The 25299-nt window shown below is 35.8% G+C and overlaps 1 protein-coding gene across 2 annotated transcripts in view; it reads right to left on the minus strand.

Moving 5' to 3' along the window:
* BRCC3 (BRCA1/BRCA2-containing complex subunit 3) overlaps positions 1-25299 on the minus strand; it is a 71485-nt gene that overhangs the window by 14080 nt on the left and 32106 nt on the right. For both annotated transcript variants that reach the window (XM_057718333.1, XM_057718334.1), the window contains one exon: positions 11391-11465. In XM_057718333.1, the coding sequence (XP_057574316.1) occupies positions 11391-11465 (75 nt within the window). The remainder of the gene's footprint in view (positions 1-11390; positions 11466-25299) is intronic.

Genomic DNA, 25299 nt, shown 5'->3' on the forward strand with positions numbered 1-25299 from the left:
CCATGCAACACAATGAAGAGTAGCCTCCGCTCGCTGCAACTAGAGAAAGCCCGTGTGCAGCAACGAAGACCCTATGCAGCCAATAAATAAATAAGTTTATTAAAAAAATTTAAAAACTGGGGTAAAGAATAGCTTTTTAATAAGTGGTTTGGGGACAGGTGGATAGCCATTTTGAAAGACATAAAATTAGACCCACATCTCATGATACACAAAATAAACTCAACTATATAGTTCTGACTTTTGACTTTTAGAACCATGTTGATATTTCATACTCCCAAGGCAAAGAAAAGTATGGGTTAAAAACTTTGAAAATGGAAAATAAGCAGGAAAAAGCCCTGTCTTTCAAATGAGTAATAATAACCACAGGGAAGTGCGGGTGGCGCGGTGGGGGGGGGACGGGGGAAGACAAAACTCAACTTTTTTTTTAAGCTCTTTATTGCTTTCCACTGTTGTGCCAGTTTCTGCTGCACACCAAAGTGAATCAGCTGTATTTATACATATATCCCCACATCCCTTCCATCCCGCGACTCCCTCCTAACCCCCCCATCCCAGCCCTCTAAGTCATCACCCATCATTGAGTTGATCTCCCTGTGCTATGCAGCAGCTTCCCACTAGCTATCTGTTTTACATTTGGTAGTGTATATATGTCTACATATATGCTACTCTCTCACTTCATCCCATCTTACCCTTCGCCCCCTTCCCTGCCCTGTGTCCTTAAGTCCATTCTCTACATCTGTGTCTTTATTCTTCCCATCACTGGGTTCATCAGTACCATTTTTTTTAGATTCCATATATATGCAATAGCATACAGTATCTGTTTTTCTCTTTCTGGCTTACTTCACTCAGTATGATGGTCTCTAGGTCCATCCACCTCACTACAAATAACTCAGTTTCATTCCTTTTTGTGGCTGAGTAATATTCCATTGTATATATGTGCCACATCTTCTTTATCCATTCATCTGTTGATGGGCATTTAGGTTGCTTCCATGTCCTGGTTATTATAAACAGTGCTGCAATGAACATTGTGGTACATGTATCTTTTTGGATTATGGTTTTCTCAGGGTATATGCCCAGTAGTGAGATTGCTGGGTCATATGATAGTTCTATTTTTAGTATTTTAAGGAACCTCCATACTGTTTTCCATAGTGGCTGTACCAATTTGCATTCCCACCAACAGTGCAGGAGGGTTCCCTTTTCTCTACACCCTCTCCAGCATTTATTGTTTCTAAATTTTTTGTTTGTTTCTAAATTTTTTGATGATGCCCATTCTGACCAATGTGAGGTGATACCTCATTGTGGCTTTGACTTGAATTTCTCTAATGCTTAGTGATGTTGAGCATTTTTTCATGTGTTTGTTAGCAATCTGCATGTCTTATTTGGAGAAATGTCTATTTAGGTCTTCCGCCCATTTGTGGATTGGATTGTTTTCTTTTTTGATATTGAGCTGCATGAGCTGCTTGTATATTTTGGAGATTAATCCTTTGTCCATTGCTTCATTGGCAAATATTTTCTCCCATTCTGAGGGTGGTCTTCTTGTCTTGTTTATGATTTCTTTTTTGCTGTGCAAAAGCTTTTAAGTTTCATTAGATCCCATCTGTTTGTTTTTATTTCCATTAATTCTAGAAGGTGGGTCAAAAAGGATCCTGCTTTGATTTATGTCAGACAGTGTTCTGCCTATGTTTCCCTCTAAGAGTTTTATAGTGTCTTGCCTTATGTTTAGCTCTTTTATCCATTTTGAGTTTATTTTTGTGTATGGTGTTAGGAAGTGTTCTAATTTCATTCTTTTACATGTAGCTGTCCAGTTTTCCCAGCACCACTTATTGAAGAGGCTGTCTTCTCCATTGTATATTCTTGCCTCCTTTGTCAAAGATAAGGTGACCATATGTGTGTGGGTTTATCTCTAGGCTTTCTATCCTGTTCCATTTATCTATATTTCTGTTTTTGTGCCAGTACCATGCTGTCTTGATCACTGTGGGCTTGTAGTATAGTTTGAAGTCAGGGAGGCTGATTCCTCCAGCTCTGTCTTTCCTTCTCAAGCTTGCTTTGGCTATTCAGGGTCTTTTGCATTTCCATACAAATCATAAAATTTCTTGTTCTAGTTCTGCGAAGAATGCCATTGGTAATTTGATAGGGATTGCATTGAATCTGTAAATTGCTTTGGGTAGTATAGTCATTTTCATACTGTTGAGTCTTCCAATCCAAGAACATGATATGTCCCTCCATCTCATTGTGTCATCTTTTATTTCTTTTATCAGTGTCTTATAGTGTTCTGTATACAGGTCTTTTGCAAGTAACTTTTGAACACATTTGAGCATATATTCTCAGGAGGACAACAAAAAGTACTTTAAACAAATTTTGATCTTCAGTTAGTAGGTCTGTACAGTTCAGGCTGCTACAACAAAAGTACCAGAGACTGGGTGGCTTCAACAACAGCAATTTATTTCTCATAGTCCTTTTTGCTGTGTCCTCACATGGTGGAGAGAGTGGTTATCTCTCTTGTGTTTCATTATAAGGGCACTAATCCCCATCCATGAGGGCTCCACCCTCATGACCTAATTATCTTCCAAATGCTCCACCTCCAAATACCATCACATTAGGGATTAGGGCTTCTACATATGAATTTGGAGGTGGGGGGGCCACAGACATTCAGTCCATAGCAGTTTGTTTTTCACAGTGGTATAGGTTAGCAATTCTGAAACTACTTTCCATATATTCTAGGATTGAGCAATAAGTTAACATATTATGGATAGCAGGAACAAAGTTTCTCTAGGTCAGAGAAGAGAATTATAAATATGGAAAGGGAGAATGCTAGAATGAACCCTAAGATGTGGGAATGAATTGGAGCTATTGGTTTGAACTCATGGTGTGTGTGTGTGTGTTTGTGTGTGTGTGTGTGTGTGTGTGTGTGTACGTGAATATGTACACATACATACTTCCTCCTAGCTCTGTCTACTAAGAGAGTCTAGAAGCAATGACACTCTAATAGTAATGAGTATACCTACCACCCGGACCTTGGTTTCTAAATAGCATCATTAACTTAAAGAACCACAGTACAGGCTAAGATGGAGGGATGGGCACCAGACTTACCCCCTTCTTGAAACAACTAAAAAGTGTAAAAAAAAAAAAGTGAAAGAGTGACTCACAAGACCTTGGAAAACAGGCAGTGAAGGACAGTGAAACCTGGGAGATGAGAAACAAGCAAGATGAGTCTCAGCTTACTACATGAAGAAAGTTTCCAAGCTGCAGCAAAGGGAGGGGAACCCCACATAGAGCTTGAAGGTCTCCTTGAGTTGAGAAGATGGAGCTGAGGCTCTGAGAAAGCCAAGGAGGCTTGAATTTGCAGGGCAAAGGACTGTAGAGGAGAGAATGGCAATGAGAGAGAATTCCACAGATTTTTGGAGGGTCCCCTTCAAGTGTTCAGTTGGGTAGTAATCAGGGCACATATGTGAGGAAACTACATAAGGCCAGGAAAACAATAACCCAGAAGGATTAAAGAGAACTATCCTCAAAGTATACCCAGAGTCAGTAATAGTGCCTGTTCCCAAAAGCCTTAATGGGAAATCTCATAATTCAGAAGACAACAGAGTAGTAAAAAGGGTCTTGCCTCAGGAGTATAGAAAATGAACCTTACATTAAATACTGCTTTGTTTTTGCCTAATACAGCTTAAAAGCATACCCAAAAGGATCAAACTATTTCTATTACCTTAACAGTATCTCAAAACAAAGGTCAAGAATATTTTAGGAATATAAACATATCTAACACCCAATAAGGTAAAATTCAAAATGTCTACATTCAATCAAAAATTGCCAGGCATGCAAAGCAACAGAAAAATCCAACCCATAACGTGGAGAGAAAATCAAATGAAAATAACCCAGAAATGATGCATATCTAGCAACAGTAATTAGCAGACAAACACATTAAAACAGATATTATAACTACTCTTTACATTCAAGAAGCTACAGGAAAGATTGAATATGTTAAATAGAGACAGAAAGAAATAAAGACCCAAATCAGACTTCTGGAGATGAAAATTACAACATATGAGATAAAAAAGTACACTGGATAATGTTAACAGAAAATTAAACACTGCAGAAAAAAAATAGTGAACTTAAAGACATAGCATCAAGACTCTACAAAATAAATCACAGATAGAAAAAAAAGACTAAAAGCAATGAACTATGAGACAATATCAAGTAGCCAAATGTATGTGTAACTGAAATATCCAAAGTAGACAAGTGAGTAGAACAGGAAACGTTTTGTAGAAATAATGGCTTAGATTTTTCTAAATTTTTCTAAATTTTTTGATGAAATTTTTCTAAATTTGATGAAAAATGTAAATCCACAGGTCTCAGGAGCTCAATGAAACCTAAGCACAGGAGACATGAAAACAATTATACCATGGTACACTATAACCAAGTAGTTTTAAACCAGTGATAAAGAGAATCTTAAAAGAAATCAGGAAAAAAGACAAAATGAGTAGACAGGAAAAAAGGGAAAGATGACAGTCACTTTCTTGTTGGACAGTGGAGAAATAGCTTTATAGTTCTGAAAGAAAAAAATGTCAACCTAGAGTTCTTTACCCATTGAAAATATGTTTTAAAACTTGAAGACTTTTTTCAGACATACAAAAGTTGAAAGAATATATTTCTAGAAAACTTGCACTGTCAGAAATATTAAAGGACATTCTTCGAGAAGAAAGAAAATTATGCCAGATGGAAACAAAGAAATGAAGAGCACTGGAAACAGTAACTACATTGGTAAATACAGACTTCTTTTTCTTTTTCAAGTTTCTTGAAAAGATAAACAACTGTTTAAAGTAAAATTAATAACAACATACTATGGGTTTATAGCATACATACAAATAAAACGTATGACAGTATTAGCACAAAAACCAGGAGGAGAGAAATGGAAGTACAGTGTTGCAAGGTTCTTAATACTGCATGTGAACTAGTATAATATCACTTCAAGGCAAACTGTGATAAGTAAAAAAAAAAAATTGTAAACCAGTGCTCTTCAGCCAGGGGAGATTTCGCCCTTCAGGGAACATTTGACACTGTCTGGAGACATTTTTGACTGTCACAACTAAGGAAGTGCTACTGGCATCTAATGAGTGGAGGCCACAGATGCTGCTTAATATTCTACAATGCACAGGACTTCTCCTTGCCACTATAGTTATCTGGCCCATGATGTCAATAGTGACAATGTTGAGAAACCCTACTACATACCCAAAAGCAACCACTAAAGTAATATAGCAAAAAATTATCACTAATAAACCTACAAAGGAGATAAAATTAAATCATAAAAATTAATCCAAAAGAAGGCATAAGAAAGAAGAAAAAGTGAACAGAAATTAAATGAGACAAATATAGAAAACAAATAGACAATAGAAGCAAGATGGTAGATTTTAAGCCTAACCTCATTAATAATCACATTAAATGTAAAGGATCCAGATATGTCAATTAAATGGCAGAGACTGTCAGACTGGATAACTCCTAGACCAAACTATATGCTAACTACAAAAATCACACTTCAAATTTAAAGACACAAATAAGTTAAAAGTTAAAATATACAACATGCTAACAAAACTCAAGAGAGTAAGTAAGCATGTTTATGCTAATATCAAAGTTAATTTCAGAGAGAATATTAACAGAGATGAAGGTAGTTTCCTAATGATAAAAAGATTAATTCATAAAAAATATATAACAGTCCTAAACATGTAGGCACACAATAAAAGAGCTTCAGAAGCTATTAATAAAAAAAACCCTGATAGAATTATAAGGAAAATAGACAAATCTACAATTACAGAGATGTCAGTACCCTTCTCTCAAAAACTGATAGAACAGTGCACACAAATACCAGTAAAAATAAAGACTTGAACAACATTGTAGAATATCTTGATCTATATAAAAGTCTCCTGATTCCTAGTCATTGATTTTTTCAAGGTTCAGGCCAGTTATCTTGTAGAATGTGCCACATTTTGGATTTGATTATTTTATTATTACACCCAGGTTTGGCAAGAATACTACATAGGTGTTGTTGTACCTAGGTGTGTTGTATACATGAAGTTTTAAAAACTCATTCTTACAGAAAATTCTTAGTAAAAATATAAACAAAAATATAAAGCATGAGATTTAAAAAAGAAATGTTCTAGCTTGATTTGAAATCAAATTTTCACTCTCCTTTCTTTTTTCTTGTGCCTAAGAAATGAGTACAATATTCACATTTGCACCTGTATATTTGCTGCCATTCTGTCACCTGTGTATGTGTTGTTGTTTAACAAAAAAAATGTCTGAAGGCCAAAGCTTTTCTCTTTATTTTTCCCAAAATGTGTATCCCAGTCCTCTAAGTCTTCTTATTACCACAGAGTAAATTATATTTAAAGAAGGAATTGGGGAGGGAAAAGTCTGTACTGGAAATATTTAAGGGATGAATTGGAGGGGAAAAAATCAGTATTGAAAATCAAGAGAAAAGGGCAATTACCATCTTAGGCAGCCTCTGGAGTAATTAGTGCTATACAATCTCAGACTGCATACCAGCTGTTAAGTTGAGCAAATGTCTTTATTTTTATTGGTTCTGCCCTTTATATCTCCAAATGAGAAACAATAGATTTTGATTAACCTAAAAAAAAACTTAACCTAATTGATATTTGTAAGCATATTCCACCCAAAAGCAGAAAACATATTCTTTTCAAGTGTATGCAGAAAAGTTACCTATATAGGCCATATTCTGGGTCCTAAAACATTCTCAATGTATGGCATGGGGAACATAGTCAATAATATTATAATAACTTTGTATGGTGACAGATGGTAACTTGACTTATCATGGTGATTGTTTTGTAAGGTATAGAATTATCAAATCACTATGTTGTGCACCTGGAACTAACATAGTATTGTAGGTCAATTATACTTCAATTTTTAAAATTAAATAAATAAAATATAATTAAACAAAACATTTTAAATAATTTTAATAGGATTCAAGTCACAAAAACTGTTTTTTCTGACCACAATGGAATTAAAGTAAACATCAATGACAGAAAGATATCATGAAAACCCCAAGTATTCAGAAACTAAATAATATACTTTGAAATAATTTGTGGGTCAATGAGGAAGTCAAAAGAAAAATTAGAAAGTATTTTGAACTTAATAAAAATGAAAGCATACCAAAATTTGTGGGATATAACTAAAACAGAACTTAGAGAAGGAAATTTACAGCACTCAACATTTAAATAAGAAGATAGGTGTCAAATAATGGAACTCAGCTTCCAACCTCCTTTTAAAAAAATAGAAAAAGGCTGCATAACACAGGGAGATCAACTCGATGATTGGTGATGACTTAGAGGGGTGGGATAGGGAGGGTGGGAAGGAGTCGCGGGAGAGAGGGGGTATGGGGATATATGTATAAATACAGCTGATTGACTTTGTTGTACAGCAGAAAAAACTGGCACAACAGTGTAAAGCAATTATACTCCAATAAAGAGCTTAAAAAAAACTAGAAAAAGAACAAAGGAAGTTCAAAGTAAGCAGAAGGAAGGAAATAACACAGATCAGAGCTGACATAAATGGAAAAACAGAGAAAACCAGTGAACCAAAGGTGATTCTTTGAGACATTCAGTAAAATTGTTACACCTCTAGCCAGACTTATCAGAAAAGAGACATAAATTACCAATATAGGGATGAGAAAGAAGATGCAAATTACCAATATAGGAATGAGAGATGACATTACATAGATTATACAGATAATAGATAAAGGATAAAATATTATGAACAACTTTTTGCCAGTAAATTCATTCGATGAAATGAGTAAGTTCCTTAAAAGACACAAATTACCAAAGCTCACTCAGGAAGAAATAGATCACATGAATAGCCCTGTATCTATTAAATAAATAAAACTGGCAGGTAAAAAAGTTCCCACATAGAAGCCTCCAGGCCCAGAAAGCTTGAATGGTGAATTCTACCAAATACTTAAGGAAGAAAGAATATCAATTCTATCCAAACTCTCCTGTTAACTTGAAAAGAAGGCTATACTATCCAGTTCATTTTCTGAAGCCTGCATTTCTCTGACACCAAAGCCATAGAAAAACTTTACAAAAAAAGAAAACCACAAACTAATATCCCTCGTGTATACAGATGCAAAAATTCTTAATAACTTTTTAGCAAATCAAATCCAGCAATGCATAAAATGGATAATTCATCATTATTCACAGGGCTTATTCCAGGAATGCAAGGTTGGTTTAGCAATCAAAAAATCAATGTAATTCATCAATATTAAAGATTGAAAAAGAAAAAAACTGTATGATCATCTAAATAGATTTTTATAGAATAAGCATTTGATAAAATACATTATTGATTAAAAAAAATGGAAAACTCTCAGCAAACTAGGAATAGAAGGAAACTTCCTCAAACACATGAGAGAACCTATGAAAAACCTTCAGGTAACATCATATTTAATGGTGAAAGATTGAATGATTTCTCCGAAGATCAAGAACAAGGCTACTGTGAACTGCTCTCACTGTCATTAAACTATATTCAACAGTTTATTAGAGGTTCCAATAAATGCAGTAAGGTGAGAAAAATAAACATAAGCATCCAGATTGGAAAGAAAGAAGTAAAACTGCCTTTATTCACAGATGATGATCTATGCAGGTAATCCAATGGACTCTTCAAAAAAGCTACTGGAATTAACTAGTGAATCTAGCAAAGTTGTAGGATACAGACTCAATATACAAAAATAAAATGTACTTTTGTATAGCAGTGATGAACAGTAGGAAAATGAAATCAAAACAACAGGATAAAACAATAGTATAAACATATGAAATGTGTAGGGATAAGTCTGACAAAAGATATGCAATACCTGTATACTGAAAACTACAAAAAATTGTTGAGAGAATTAAAGACCTAAATAAATGGAAAGATATACCATGTTCATTGACTGGAAGACTCAATATCTTTAAGATGTCAATTCTTCCCAAAATGATCAATAGAGTCAATATAATCCCAATAAAAAAATCCCAGCAGGCTGTTTTGGAAAACAGCCTGGTAATTTCTTCAAAAGTTAAATATACACCTACCATATGATTCAGCCAGTCTGCTCCTAGGTATTTTCCCAAGGGAAGAGACAGCATATATCCAATACAAAGACTTGTACACAAATGTTCAAAGCAGCTCTATTTGTAATAGACAAAATCTGCAAGTAACTCCATGTCTACCAACAGGTGAATGGATAAACAAATTGTGGTAATAATTACATCATTTAATTCTATTCTGTAATAAAAATAATGAACCATTGATACATGCTATAACATGGATGAATCTCAAAATAATTCTATTTGAAAGGAAACGAAGAGTACATATTCTATACATATATATATATTTATATATACATACATATTTCTAGAAAATGCACAGTAATCTATATTGACAGCAGATCAGGGTTTCCTGGGGTTAGGGGAGGACTATGAAGTGGCAAGAGGGGGAAATTACAAAGGGGCACAAAGAAAACTTGAGGGGTGATAGATATGTTCATTATCTTGATTGTGGTGATGGTGTGTATAGGTGTGTGTATGTCAAAACTTATCAAATTGTATACTTTAAATGTGCAGTTTATTGTATGTCAATTAAACCTCAATAAAACTGTTAAAAAAATAAAGGGAACCAGGGCTCCTTGGAGAAATATTGAATCCAGGGCTGAATGCAGGAAAGCAGGAGATGAAGGTGAAACATCTTCTTGTGCCAGAAAATCAGGTAGTACTCAAAGAATGATGTGAACATGTCAATACAACATGGGAGGGGCTTCCACTGGCCAATTCTGAATATGTGTTTCAAAATAGCTAATGACAATAATGGGTTAGAATCTATTGGTAAAATAAGAATGCAGGTGTCCACACTAATATAAATAAATGAATGAAAAAATAAAGAAATGGGAAGAAGGAAAAGCCCTTCCCTGGAATAGAATGCTAACTAGTAAATGTAGACGGAATGATGGAATTAGACCACTGCCTTTGATAACCATCTTAGTAATAAATAATTAGGAAAGAATCATTGATGAATGCTAAAACTCCCCACAAGATATTTATTAATTTCAAAGGGAAAAATTTACAGTGGAAAACCTCATAAACACCTCCTTAAGCACATGGTCAAAGCTGCAATCACATACGATGGGACAAAGTGATATCATGTGCCTCCTAAAACAAATCACTGAAAAGAACACAACATCACTTTTGTGGTGTTATTGCCAAAAGCATAAAATCTCCATCGAATTATGATAAAACATAAATCCAAAACAAGGGACATTTTTCCAAAACAACCGGCCTGTAATCTTCAAAAATATTAAGGCCACAAAAGATACAGGAACTGTTTGCAATCAAAGTCATGACAATTATGTGCAGTGTGTGAACATGGTCTGCATCCTGGGCCAGAATAAAGGTTTTTTTTGTTTGTTTCTCATACTATAAGGGATATTATTAGGAAAACTGATGGAATTAGAATACCATCTATGGATCAGACATAGTATTATATGAATTTTAATGTCCTGATATTATTTTATTATTGTTACATAAGAGAATGTCCCTGTTCTTTAGGAAATATCCACTGAAGGGACATCACTTGTGTAACATATTTTCAAATGGCTCAGGAAAAATTATCCATAGGTATAAAGATAAAAAGATAAAATTCTGACATTTGGGGGATCTGGGTGAAGGGTACACAGGAATCCTTTGTACTATTCTTGCAACTTTTCTGTAAATATGAAATTATTTCAAAACAGAATGTTGTGAAACATTAAGAGTAATAACTGAAAGAATCAAAACAGTAAGGACAATTTCTAAAACTGAAAAAAACAGGTAATGGAAAACAATCAGAGTAACATATGGAAGGAGAGGTAAAAAGAATTAAATAGAAAGTATGGCAAAAAGAAAGCAGAAAAAAAATAATGGCAGGAATACTGACATATGTATCAGCAATGATAATAAAATGAATGCATTACACTCACCTATTAATAGACAGATGTTCTGATTGTTTAAAACCAAACAACTCAAGATCCTGCTATATTCTATTTAAAAGAGACATACGTGAAACAAAATAACTGAGGAAGGTTGAGAATAAAGGGATGGAGAAAGTTATAACAGGAAAAGGATACTAACAAGAACTACAACATGCAAGAAACGGGGAGTGGCAGAAGTTGCTGGCTACCCTAATCCCAGTGTCCTTGGTAACAGAATGCCAATTTTCAGCCAAGACAGAGCTATCTGACAGGCCTCCCTGGTAGCTTAGGTGTGGCCACTTGACTAAATTCTGCCAATGAGATGAAAATTGACTTGTTTTCTGGGGCTTTCTGGGAAGGTCACTTATTAGAAATTGGCAGAGCTGGGACAGGCCCCTTTTTGCCCGCCTACCTTTCCTCTTCCTTCTGGCCCTCAATGGAGATGTGCTGGCTGGAGCTCCAGAAGTCTCGTGGACCATGAGGGGACCTTAGGATGGAAACCATACACCAAGATGGTGAAGCAGAAGATAGGAGCCTGGGTCCCTGATAATATCGCAGAGCCCTTGAATACCTATCTCCAGACTTCTTCTACCCAAGAAAGAATCTTTCTTCTTTAAATTAATTTTATTTATTATTTTTTTCCTAATATATGTAGTTGAACCTAATCCTAACAGGAATAGTAATATTCTTTGCAAAGAAAGAATTCAAGGCATATATAAATATATGCATAAATAAATGGGACAAAGAGGGCTACTTCATTTTTTATGAAGGAAAAATATACCAGGACAATATAAAAGTTATGAACCTTTATATATTCTTTATGCACTAACAATACAGCTTCAAAATATATAAGGCTAACCCTGACTAAAATAGAGGAAATAGACAAATCTAGTTATGATGGGAGGTTTATACGTAGCTCTCTCATTGAGGAAGGACATAAGGCTTGGTATAACACAACTTAATAAGCTTATTCTAACAAGGCTATAAGGAACTCTTACTCAAGAGACAATACTCATATTTTTCAATTCATATGAAAAAGTCACAAAAATTGACCATGTTTTAAGTCAGGGCCAGGGTCAGAACTTTTTTAATGGAAAGGCCAAACAGTATATGTTTTGAGCTGTATGGGCCACAGGGTCTTTGTTACAACCAGTCAGCTTTGCAGTTGTAGCTGGAAAATAGTCACAGGTAGTATGTAAACAAATGGGTATGGCTCTGCTCCAATAAAACTTGATTTCCAAAACAGGCACCAGGCCCATGTTGCCTATAAGCTGTATTTTGTGGATCCCCATCCTAGGTAACAAAGGAAATATCAAAAAATTTCCATAAAGCTGATATCACACAGGCCACAATTACCATAATGTAGCGTTAAAAATTAACATAATAGAAAAAAATATCCTCCCCAACCCTGGACCAGATCTACACACCTGGAAATTTGTAAATGCGCTTCTAAATAACTTTGAGTGAAAGAGAAAATAAAAACTGAAAGCACAAATGAGTTAGAAGTTTAAAAAAAACCCACTGGAACTACTATGCAACAAAACCTAAGTAATAGAGCAAAAGTGAGGAGGAAAATTTATGGCCTTAAATGTATTTTTAGAAAACAAGGGAGACAGAAAGTAGAAAGTAAACTTAGTTTTCATCTCAATAATTTAAAATAAAGATAACAATAAGAACAACACAAAAATAATAAAACAGAAAATTAAATGAAGAAATTAATAAAGAGAAAAGCAGAAATTTTTCTAAAAACAAAAGCAAAGAAATAAAGTTGATCAAGAGAACCTAAAGCTGGTCCTTTGAAAAGACCAACAAAAAGATAAGCCTCTGGAAATAAAATCAAGAGAAAAGAGAAAAAGCAAGTAAACAGCATTAGCAACAGAAAAGGGAACATACTTAAAGAGAGATCACACAATCGTCCACTCAAGAAATATGTACTGAATGGCTACTATGTGGCAGGCCCTGACACAGTCCCCACAGTCATAGAGACAACAATCTAGTGGAGAGACCATAAGTAATCAATGAAAAATTAAATTACATTAGTGATAAATGCTACAAAGAAAAGAAAACGTTTAAAAATAAACTACATATTTCCTCAAGTCAAAAAAAAATGGAAAACTTAGATGAAATGGACAATTGTCTAGGAAATATAAATTACCATAACTGACTCAAGGAGAAGCAGAAAACCTGAAGAAGAAAAAAAAACCAAAGAAGAGATTTAAATAGGAAAAATCTACACCCTCAGAAGGCATGAACTTTGGACTAAAAAAGGATGCCTAATATCATCCCTGAAAGTCCTAGCAAATTTAGTAAGGCAATAAAAAGAAATAACAGGCATACAGATTAGAAACGAAGAAATAAAGTTGTGAACTATTCACAAATGACCTGATCATGTTTGTAGAAAATTATAAAAACCCACATACTATTAGAATTAATAAGTAAACTTAGCAAGGTCACTGGGCACAAGACCAACATACAAAAATCCATATATACTAGCAAAAATTAGGAAATGAACTTTAGAAAATGATGCCATTTATAATGGCCTTATGATATTTTTTAAATAAACATCCAATAGCTAGGAATAAATCCAACAAAAGATGTACAGGCTTCTATACTGAAAATTGTAACATATTACTGAGAGAAATTAAAGACCCACACAAAGGGAAGGATATAACATGCTCATGGGGTGAAGACCTCACTTTAAAAATGTCAGTTTTCCCTGAATTGAGCTATAGACTTCAGGCAATCCAAATCCAAATCCCAGCAGCTGGCGCAGTGGTCAAGAATCCGCCTGCCAATGCAGGGGACAGGGGTTTGATCCCTGGGCCAGGAAGATCCCATATGTCACAGAGCAACTAAGCCTGTGTGCCACAACTATTGAGCCTGCGATCTAGAGCCCGTGAGCCACAACTACTGAGCCTGTGTGCCTCAACTACTGAAGCCCACGTGCCTAGAGCCCATGCTCCGCAACAAGAGAAGCCACTACAATGAGGAGCCCGTGCACAACAATGAAGAACAGCCCCCACTTGCTGCAACTAGAGAAAGCCCGTGTGCAGCAACGAAGGCCCAATGCAGCCAATAAATAAATTAATTAATTAATTAATTTTAAAAAATCCCAGCAGGTCTTTTTCCTGTGGATACTGAGAAGCCAAATTCTTCAATTTATGTAGAAATGCAAAGGGTTAAGAATACCTAAGGCAACATTTGAGAAGTACACAGTTGGAGGACTCATATATTGGGTTGGCCCAAAAGTTCCTTCCATTTTTAAAGTTAAAAATAAAAGACACATTTTTCATTTTCACCAAGAACTTTACTGAACAATGTATTCACCATTTGGTTCCACTACCTTCTGCCATTTTTCAGGCAACTTCATCATTCCATCTTCCCAAAACTTTTTATCTTTTTGAGCAAAGAACTGTTCCAGGTGCCTTTTACAGTCTTCCAGGAAATTGAAATTTCTCCCATTAAGAGAATTTTGTAAAGACTGAAATAAATGGAAATCCGAAGGTGTGATGTCTGGTGAATACGGCAGATGAATCAGAACTTCCCCTGGGACTTCCCTGGTAGCACACTGGTTAGGAATCTGCCTGCCCATGCAGGGGACACGGATTCGACCCCTGGTCCGGGAAGATCCCACATGCCACAGAGCAACTGAGCCTGTGCACCACAACTAGTGAGCCTGTGCCCTAGAGCCCGAGAGCCACAACTACTGAGCCCAAGTGCCACAACTACTGAGGCCCACACGCCTAGAGCCTGTGCTTTGCAACAAGAAGCCTGCACACCACAACGAAGAGTAGCCCCTGCTCGCCACAACTAGAGAAAGCCTGTGTGCAGCAACGAAGACCCAACGCAGCCAAAAATAAATAAAATAAATAAATTTATAAAAACAAACAAAAAAAAGAACTTTCCAGCCAAGCTGTAACAGTTTTTGCCTGGTCATCAAAGAAACATGTGGTCTTGTGTTATCCTCAAGGAAGATTCTTCATTTTCTGTTGACTAATTCTGGATGCTTTTCCTCGAGTGCTGCTTTCAGTTGGTCTAATTGGGAACAGTACTTGTTGGAATTCATCGTCTGGTTTTCCAGAAGGAGGTCATAATAGAGGACTCCCTTCCAATCCTACCATACACAAAACATCAACTTCTTTGGATGAAGACTGACCTTCGGTGTGGTTGGTGGTGGTTCATTTCACTTGCCCCACAGTCTCTTCTGTTCCACATTATTGTACAGTATCCACTTTTCATCACCCGTCATAATTTGTTTTAAAAACGGAATGTTTTCATTACATTTAAGCAAAATCACATGTGGAAATATGGTCAAGAAGGTTTTTTCACTTAACTTACTTGGAACCCAAACATCAAAGCGAATAACATAACCAAGCTGGTGCAAATGATTTTCAATGCTTTATTTGGATATTTTGAGTATGTCAGCTATCTCCCGCGTGGTATAATGTTGACTGCTCTCAATTAATGTCTGAATTTGATCACTGCCAACTTCAACTGGTCTACCTGACCGTGGAGCATCGTCCAGCGAGAAATCTCCAACATGAAACTTTGCAAACCACTTCTGACACATTCCATCAGCCACAGCACCTTCTCCAGACACTGCACAAATCTTTTTTTTATGTTTTGGTTGCATTTTTACCTTTCTTGAAATAATAAAGCATAATATGCAGAAAATGTTTTTCTTCCATCTTCAACATTAAAATGGCTATGCAAAAATTCACCAATTTTGATTTTTTTTAAATGCACGTTGCTATGACAGCTGTCACAATACAATCTAACAAAATTGTTTCTAATGAAATTAAAGACAACTAAACAGTACTGGAGCCATCTTATGGAAAAAACCAAATGAACGTTTGGCCAACCCAATATTACCACATGTTCTGACCTGCTGTAAAGCTACAGTAATCAAGACAGTGTAGTACTGGTACAAGGATAGACAACAGACCAATGGAACAAAGTAAAGAATCCAGAAACATCAACACATAAACGAATGCCTGACGACATAAAAAATGGTCTTTTCAATAAACGATTGTGACTCACTGGACATCCATGTGAAAAAGAAAATGAATCTTGACCCCTGCTTCAGACCATACACAAAAGTCAAATCCAGATGTATTACAGGTCTAAATGTGAACGGTAAAACAATAAAACTTTTAGGTAAAAAGTAGAACATCTGAATGAGCTTCAGGTAGGAAAAATTTTCTTAAACATAACACAGAGAGCTCCAAAATGGGGGAAATGATACATACTAAAATCAAGAACTGGTATCAAATATCTGCAAACCATATATCTGATAAAGAGTTACTATCCAAAAATATATAACGAACTCCTAAACAGACATAGAGTCAGAGATCTAGGAAACAAACTTATGGTTACCAGCGGGGAAAAGGGGGGAGGGATAAATTGGGAGATTGGGATTGACATATACACACAACTATATATAAAATAGATAACTAATAAGGACCTACTGTACAGCACAGGGAACCCAACTCAATACTCTATAATAACCTATATGGGAAAAGAATCTGAAAAAGAATGGATATATGTACATGTATAACTGAATCATTTTGCTGTACACCTGAAACTAACACAACATTGTGAATCAACTATATCCCAATAAAATTTTTTTAAAAAAGGAACTGCTACAGCTATAAAGGAAAAATAAAAGGAATCAAATTAAAAATGGGCAAAGGACTTGAACAGACATTTCTCCAGACATACAAATGTCCAATAGGTATATGAAAACATGATCAATTTCACTAATCAGCAGGGAATGCAAATGAAGACTACAATGAGGTATCACCTCACACCTGTTAGGATGACTAATATAAATAAAAGAGAAGTGTCGGCAAGGATTTGGAGAAACTGGAACAAACCTTGTGCACTTTTGGTGGGAATGTAAAATGGTACAGCCCCTATGAAAAACAGTATGCAGCGTTCTCAAAACAGTGAAAATAGAACTACCATGTGATCCGGCAATCCCTCTTCGGGACATATATCTAAAAGAACTGAAATCAGGATCTCAGAGAGATGCACTCTGATGATCACTGCAGCATTACTCACAATAAACAAGATATGGAGACAACCCAAGTTGTATCTAGATGAATGGATAAAAATGTAACATACATATATATTACAAAATATATAATGAAATGTAATATATATATATTTGTGTATATACACACACAAAGGAATATTATCCAGTATTAAAAAAGAAGGCAATCCTGCCACCTGCAACAACATGGATGAACCTGGAGGACTCTGTGCCAAATGAAATAAGCCAGACACAGAAAAACAAATACTATGTGATGCCACTTAGATGAGGAGTCTAAAATAGTCAAACTCAAAGAAGCAGAGCATACAATAGTGGTTGCCAGTGGATGTCAGTAGGGGAAAGAGTTGTTGTTATTCAATAGGCATACAGTATTGTGCATTTCAAAATTTGTTGAGGGTAGATCTCACGTTGGCTTAGCCCCTCTGAAAGTAGGATTACCAAAACCCTTTCTCCCTTGAAGTGAGGCAATGACCTTGGATTTGCTTTCTAGTTTGGCTGCCCTGGAAACCTGATGAAGGTGGACGGTCAGCTGTGGGACCGGTGGGCCTGCTTCTGGCAGAATGTCCCAGGTGGTACACTGCATCTGGAATGAGAGGGCTGCGACTACACATAAACACCTGCTGGGAGCCACAGCTCAGGATCCCTGAGTGCAGTGGGCCTCTTGTTCCTGGGCCATGACCCTGGCTGGGACTGAGGCTACGCATAGGGAACAAACACAGAGTTGTCCCTAATTTGGGACATGGGGCTTCTAAGCCATAGTGGCTCCTGTTTCACCCCATCCCCGCCCCATATGCTCTCATTTCTTCACACTTGAGCTGTTAACGGGGGCAGAGATGAATATATACGGGTGCCAGGACAGCCTGTTTGGGTTTTGTGAGTGTGAACCGTCTAGCTGAACCTGCAACCACTGCTGCTGACTGAGCACAGTGGAGGTTGCAATATGCCAGTTTTTATCGTGAAGAAAATGTCAGTGTATTTCTGAGGAAGATAAAGTGATATGAAAGAAGGGAAGAACATATACCAGGTTCATGGATGGAAAGACCCAGTGCTGTACAGGTGTAATTTCTTCCCTAAATGAGTCTATAAATTCAAAGCAATCCTAGTAAAAATTGCGGACTGCAAGATACTTTTGAGGAAGTAGTATGGGCTGTGTGGAGAGTAAGTGCCCTACCAAGTCCAAATCCTGGAATAGCTTGCATTTACTGAGCCTTCCCCTTTGCCAGACATTATGCTTTATTTCCATTAATTCATCTCATCCTCACAATAACTCTAAGAGATGGATGGTGAATTAATATCTCCATTTCACATATAAGGAAACTGAAGCAGAGAGAGCTTGAGTTATTTGCCCAAAGTCACACATTTAGTTAAAAGTAGTTTCAGGACTCAAACCAGGCTATCTGGCTCAAGTCCCCATGCTCTCAGCCTCTGTACACACTGCCTTTTTGTTTCTATGCTAAGAAGACCTAGTAACTAAAGCAAACAAACAGTATGGTATTGGCAAAGGAACAAACATATCAAGGGAATGAAGGAGAAATGGGCTCATGTATATATAAAAGAAGTTAATACATGATCAAAGTGGTCTTTCAAACCAGTGGGGGTGCAGGCAACTGCTCAAAAAGTGGCGCCGGGACAACTAATAATCCATTTGGGATAAGAGGAACTTGGACCCCAGATGCAAGGAGTTAAGACAGTTCCACATGATCTAACATTCTAAATGCAAAAAGCAAAATTAGAAAAGAAGTACATAAAATTATTATTTATGGTCTTGATGAAAAGAAAGGTCTTTGAAAGAAGAAAAGCAAAAGGCATAAATAAAATGAAAGATAACATGGATTTACTGTTTTAAAGCTTTTCTCTGACATATGACACAATATGCAAAGTCAGCCTGGGAGTAAATATTTGCAACATACCAGAGAAAAGATGAAATTTCCAAAACACATAAAGAAATCATTCAAATCAGCAGGAAAAACAGACAACTCTATAGAAAATAAAGCAAAGAATATGAATGGGCAACTCAGGACTGACACACGAGATGGGCACCCTCACTAAAACCACTTTACTGACTGGTGCACTGTTGTTCGTCTGTCAGATTGGTAAAAATTAGTTTGACATTGAAAATGGCCCTGTATACCAACTCTGTGACTTTAAGCAAGTCTCTTAACCTGAGCTCCAGTTTCCACATGAATAAAAGGGGACACAGGGTTGTTAGGAAAATTAAATGAGAGGATGCACATCAAGTACCTGACAGTTTCCACTAGCATTACTTTTGTCAGATGTCGTCCCAGGTTTTTCTCCTTCAGTTTGTTGGTGTAAAGAATTATATGACATTCTGAATTACATTTAAATTTCCTGAAGCTGAACAAACTTTATATTTCTGGATTAAACTGAACTTGTTCGTTGTATATTATCCCCTAATAGTTATATTTGACTTGTTGATACTTTTATTATAAATTTTTACATCTATAGGTGAGATTCGTCAATAGTCTTCTTATTCTATGCTATCTCTATCCAGGTTTTGGTGTTAAAATTACTCTAGCTATTTTAAAAATTGAGGCGCTTTTAACCTTTTTGTACAGTCTGGAAAAAGCTATAAATTGAATTAGAACCACCCATCCTTCAAATGTTAGAATTCAGCTGTAAAGCCACGTAAACTCGCTATCTTTTAAAATCAAGATCCTTAATCACCATTTTCAGTCTCTGCTTTGAAAACTGTACTGTTTTCTATTTCTTAATTTTGATATATATTTCTAAGAAATCATCCATTTCCTTTAGATTTTCAAATTATTTGTTACAGAGGTCATGTACTAATGACATAACCTGTTGATTTTTTTTTTACTTTTGTCATACAAACTGACTTATGGAGTACAGTTCAGTGAATTTTACACGTACAGACTCCTGTAACTACTTTAATGAGGATACATAATTTTCCATCACCCACCCTAAAAAACTCCCTCATGCTATCCCTTTATACTCACCCCCTTCCCCTCATCCATAAGCCCTAGCAACCACTGACCTGATCTCTATCCCTATAATTTTGTCCTTCTGAGACTATCATATAAATGCAATTATACAGCATGTAGCCTTTTGAGACTGACTTCTTTCACTCAGACTCTGAAATCAAAAGTTCATTCCTTTTTATTGCTGTGTAGTTCTCCAATGTATGGAAGTCTTAGAGTTTGGTAATCAATTCACCTATTGAAGGAATTTGGGTTATTTCCACTTTGTGGCAATTATGAATGAATATATATATATATAAACATATGCAAACAGAATTTGTGTGAAATTGTGTTCAATTCTCTATGGAGTAAGACTGCTGGGTCACATATTAAGTGTATGTTTAACTTTATACAAAACTATCAAATAGTTTTCTAATAGTGACTGTACCATTGTGCATTTCCACCAGCATCATGAGAGTTCCAGTCTGCATCCCTGCCAGCATTTGGTACTGTGAGTATGCTTTCTTTTAGTGACTCTAATAGGTACGTAGGGGTATCTCATTTTGGTTTCAATTTTCACTTCCCTAGTAGCTAGTGATGTTCACCATCATTTTGTGTGCTTCTTTGCCATTCTTACATGTTTGTTGGTGAAGCATCTACTCATGTCTTCTGCCATTTTTAAATTGGGTTGTATACCTTTTTGTTAAATTTTGAGAGTTCTTTGGATATTGTAGATACAAGTCTATCATCAGATATGTGATTTGAAATATTTTCACTCACACTGTAGCTAGTCTTTTCATTTTTTTAACAATTTCTTTCACTCAGTAGTTTTTAATTTTGATGAAGTCTTGTTCATCAAATATGCCTTTTATGGAAAATGCTTTTTTAAAAATTTTTATTGGAGTATAGTTGATTTACAATGTTGTTAGTTTCTGCTGTACAGCAAAGTCAATCAGTTATATCTATATATATATCCATTCTTTTTTAGATTATTTTCCCATATTGGTCATTACAGAGTATTGAGTAGGGTTCCCTGTGCTATACAGTAGGTCCTTATTAGTTATCTATTATATGTGTGTATGTATGTGTGTGTGTGTGTATGTGTGTGTGTGTGTGTGTGTGTGTGTGTGTGTGTGTGTGTGTATATCAATACCAATCTCCCAATTTATCCCTCCCCTTCCCCTTTCCCCCGGTAACAGTTTGTTTTCTGTCTGTGACTCTATTTCTGTCTTGTAAATAAGTTAATGGAAAATGCTTTTGGTTCCAAGAATAAGAACTTGTTGACAAGCCCAATATCATATAGATTTTCTACCTTTTCCTCTAAAGCTTTCATACTCTTATGTTTTCTAGTTGGACCTAACATCCCTTTTAATTTTTGTTTGGTATGAGGTTTAGATTGACATTTATTTTGTATATGGTAGTCTAACTGTCCTTATGCCATGTTCTAAAAATGCTATTCTTTCTCCACTAAATTTCCATTTTGTCAAAGATCAACTGGCCATCTTTGTGGGGGTCCATTTCTGAACTCTATTCTGTTCCGCTAATCTAGGTGTTTATCCCTTAACCAACACCACACTGTTTTGATTATTATCATTTCATAGTAAGTCCTAAAATTGGTTAGTGTGATTCCTCCAACTTTTCAACATTGTTTAAGGTATTCAAGTTCTTTTGCCTTTCCATATAAATTTTAGAATCAGTTTGTTTCTATCTGCAAAAAAGTCTTGCTGAAATTTTGACTGCTATTGCTCTAAATCCATAGATTAATTTGAGAAGAACTGAAATCTTTACTGTGGAAACTTCCAATCCATAAACATGGTATATCTTTTCATTTAATTAGATTTTCCTTGATTCTTTCATCAACATTCTGTGGTTTTCAGCATATAGGTTTGATAGATTTTGATAAATTTACACCTAAGTGTTTCATTTTTTGTAGTACTGTCTTAAAATTTTGTTTCGGATTTTCTATCACTAGCATATAGAAATACTGCTTTTGTGTGTTGACACTGCATCCTGTGACATCACTTAACTCACTTATTAGTTCTAGGAATTTCTTTATAGATTCCTTGGGATTTTCTATGTAGATAACCATGTCTTATGCAAATGGGGATCAATTTATTCTTTTCAATCTATATGCCTTTTATTCCTTGCTTTACTGCAGTAAGACTTCCAGCACAAAGTTAAATAGAAGTGGGAAGAGGGGACTTTTCAGCACCAAGCTCTACTTCTAGGAGTTCTTTTTGAGGTAAAATTCAGAGAACATAAAAGTCACCACTGTAACGATTTCAAAGTGTGTGATTCAGGGACATGCTGTACATTCACAATGTTGGCAACCATTACTGTTACCTAATTTTGTAATATTTTCATCACCCAAAAAAGAAAGCCCACACTTATTAAGCAGTCACTCCCTGTTATGGCTTGAATTCTGTATTTGGAGACAGGGCCTTTGAAGAGGTGATTAAAGTAAAATGACGCTGTTAAGTTTGGGCCCAAATCCAATCTGACTGGTGTCCGTATAAGAAGGGGAAATTTGGACATGCATGGTGACACCAGGGATGCACATGTGCAGAGGAAAGGCCATGTGAGGACACAATGAGAAGCCAGCCATCTGCAAGTCAGGAAGAGGCCTCAGAAGAAACTAAATCTGCCAGCACCTTGATCTTGGACTTCCAGCCTCCAGAACTGTGGGAAGATAAATTTCTGTTGTTTAAGCCACTCAGTTGGTGGTATTTTTTATGGCAGCCCTAGCAAACTAATATACTCCCAGTTTACCTCCCTCTCCTAATTTTTGTCTCTACAGATTTCCCTATTCTGGACATTTCATACCACATTATGGCCTTTTGCATCAAACTTCTTTCTCTTAGCATGTATTCTAGATTACAGCATTTATCAGCACTTCATTTCCCTTTATGATGGAAAATCCCATTGAATGGCTACATACACTGCATTTTGTTTATCCACTTATCAGCTGATGGACATTTGGGTTGTTTACATTTTTTGTCTATTTATGGACAATGCTGCTATGAATATTCAAGTACACGTTTTTGTTTGAACACCTGTTTTCAATTGTCTCTGATATATACCTAGGAGTGCAATTGCTAGGTCATATGGTAATTCAATGTATACATTTTTGAGGAGTCACCAAACTTTTTCACAGCCATCTGAACAATTCTAGATTCCCACCCACAATTGGTCAAGCCTCCTTTTCTCCACATCCTCAGCAACCATTATTTTCCTTTAAAAAAAAATTATAGCCATCCTAGTGGGTAGTAACTAGTATCTCATTACAGTTTTTATTCGCATTTCCCTAAAGACGAATGATGTTGGGCAGCTGTTTTTGTGCTTATTGGCCATTTGTATATCTTCCTTGGAGAAATGTCTACTCAAGTCCTTTGCCCATTTTTAAAACTTGAGGTGAAATTCACATAACATAAAATTATCCATTTTAAAGGAAACAATTCAGTAGAATTTAGTACTTTTCCAATGCTGTAGGACCACAACCCCTATCTAGTTCTAAAACATTTTCATCACCCCAAAATAAAACCTCATATCAATTAAAGCAGCTGCTCCCCATCCTTCCCTCCAACCAACCTATGCCAACCACCGATGTGCTTTCTGTCTCTATTCTAGATACTTCATATAAATGAAATCATACAATACGTGACCTGTTTTGTTTGGCTTCTTTCACTTAGCATGTTTTCAAGATTCTTCCATATTGTAGTATGTTTCAGGACCTCATTCGTTTTTTATGATGAGTAATAGCCCATTGAATGGATACACTAAATTTTGTTTACCCATTCATCAGCTGATGGACATTTGGGTTGTTTCCAACTTTTGGCTATCGTGAACAGCACTGCTATGAATATTCATGTACAAGTGTTTGAGTACCTGTTTTCAATTCTTTTTGGTATGTACCTAGGAATAGAGTTGCTAGGTCATATGAGAATTCTATGTTTAACTTTTGAAGAACCTCCCCCCGCCCCCACCAAACTGTTTTCCACAGCAGCCACACCATTTTACATTCCCCACCAACAAAGTCTGAAGGTTCCAATTTTGCCACATCTTTGTCAATTCTTGCTATTCTCCATTTTTTAAATTACAGTCAACTCAGTGAATATAAAGTGGTACCTTGTTATAGTTTTGACTTGCATTTTCCAAATGACTAATGATGTTGAGTGTGTTTTCGTGAGCTTGTTGCCCTTTTATACATCTTCTTTGGAGAAATGTATATCCAAGTCCTGTGCCTATTTTTAAACTGAATTGTCATTTTGTTGCTGAGCTGAAGAGATCCTTATATACTGGGGATACTAGACCCATTCAGATACAAGACTCGCATATGTTTTCTCCTATTCTGTAGGTTGTCCTTTCACTTTCTTGATAATGTCTTTTTTTTTTTCAGATCTTTATTGGAGTATAATTGCTTTACACTGTTGTGCCAGTTTCTGCTGTATAACAAAGTGAATCAGCTGAATTTAGATGTCTTTTGATGCAGAAAAAAAAATAGTTTTTATGAAATCCAATTTATCTGTTTCCTGTTGTTATTCATGCTTTTGGTGTTATATCTAAGATTCCACTACCAAATCCAATGTCATGAAGATTTACCCCTATGTTTTCTTCTAAGCATTTTATACCTTTAGCTCTTCTATTTAGCTTATTGATCTATTTTGACTTAATTTTTATATATAGTGTATGTGGATAACCAGTTGCCCCAGAACCACTAGTTGAAAAGACTTCTTTCCTCATTGAATGATGAGTACCCTTGTTGAAAATCAGTTGGCCATAGAAATGCAGGTTTATTTGTACACTCTCAATTTTATTCCATTGGTGCCTGTCTCTAGTTATGCCAGGTCCACAAAGTTTTGGTTAGTGAGACTTTGTAGTAAGTTCTGAAATCTGGAAGTATGATTCCTCCAACTTTACTCTTCTTTCTTGATATTATCATGACTATTCAGGGCACCTTGCAATTCCATATAAATTTTGGGATCATCTTTTCCATTTTTTTAAAAGGGGCCATTGGAATTTTAATACAGATTTTATTGAATCTTTGGGAAGTACTGTCATCTTAATGATATTGTGTCTTCCAATCCATAAACAAGGGATGTCTTTTGATTTATTTAGGTGTTCTTTCTTTCCGCAATGTACTCTAGTTTTAACTTTACAAGTCTTTCCCATTCTTGGTTAAATTTTTTCCTAAGTATTTTATTATTTTATATGCTGTTGTAAATGAATTTTTTAAATTTCCTTTTTAGATTGTTCATTGCTGGTGTGTAGAAATACAACTGATTTTTGTGCACTGATTTTGAACACTGCACCCTTGCTGAATTCGTTTATCA

This window comes from Hippopotamus amphibius, chromosome X (assembly GCF_030028045.1).
Source record: "Hippopotamus amphibius kiboko isolate mHipAmp2 chromosome X, mHipAmp2.hap2, whole genome shotgun sequence".
NCBI lineage: Eukaryota > Metazoa > Chordata > Mammalia > Artiodactyla > Hippopotamidae > Hippopotamus > Hippopotamus amphibius.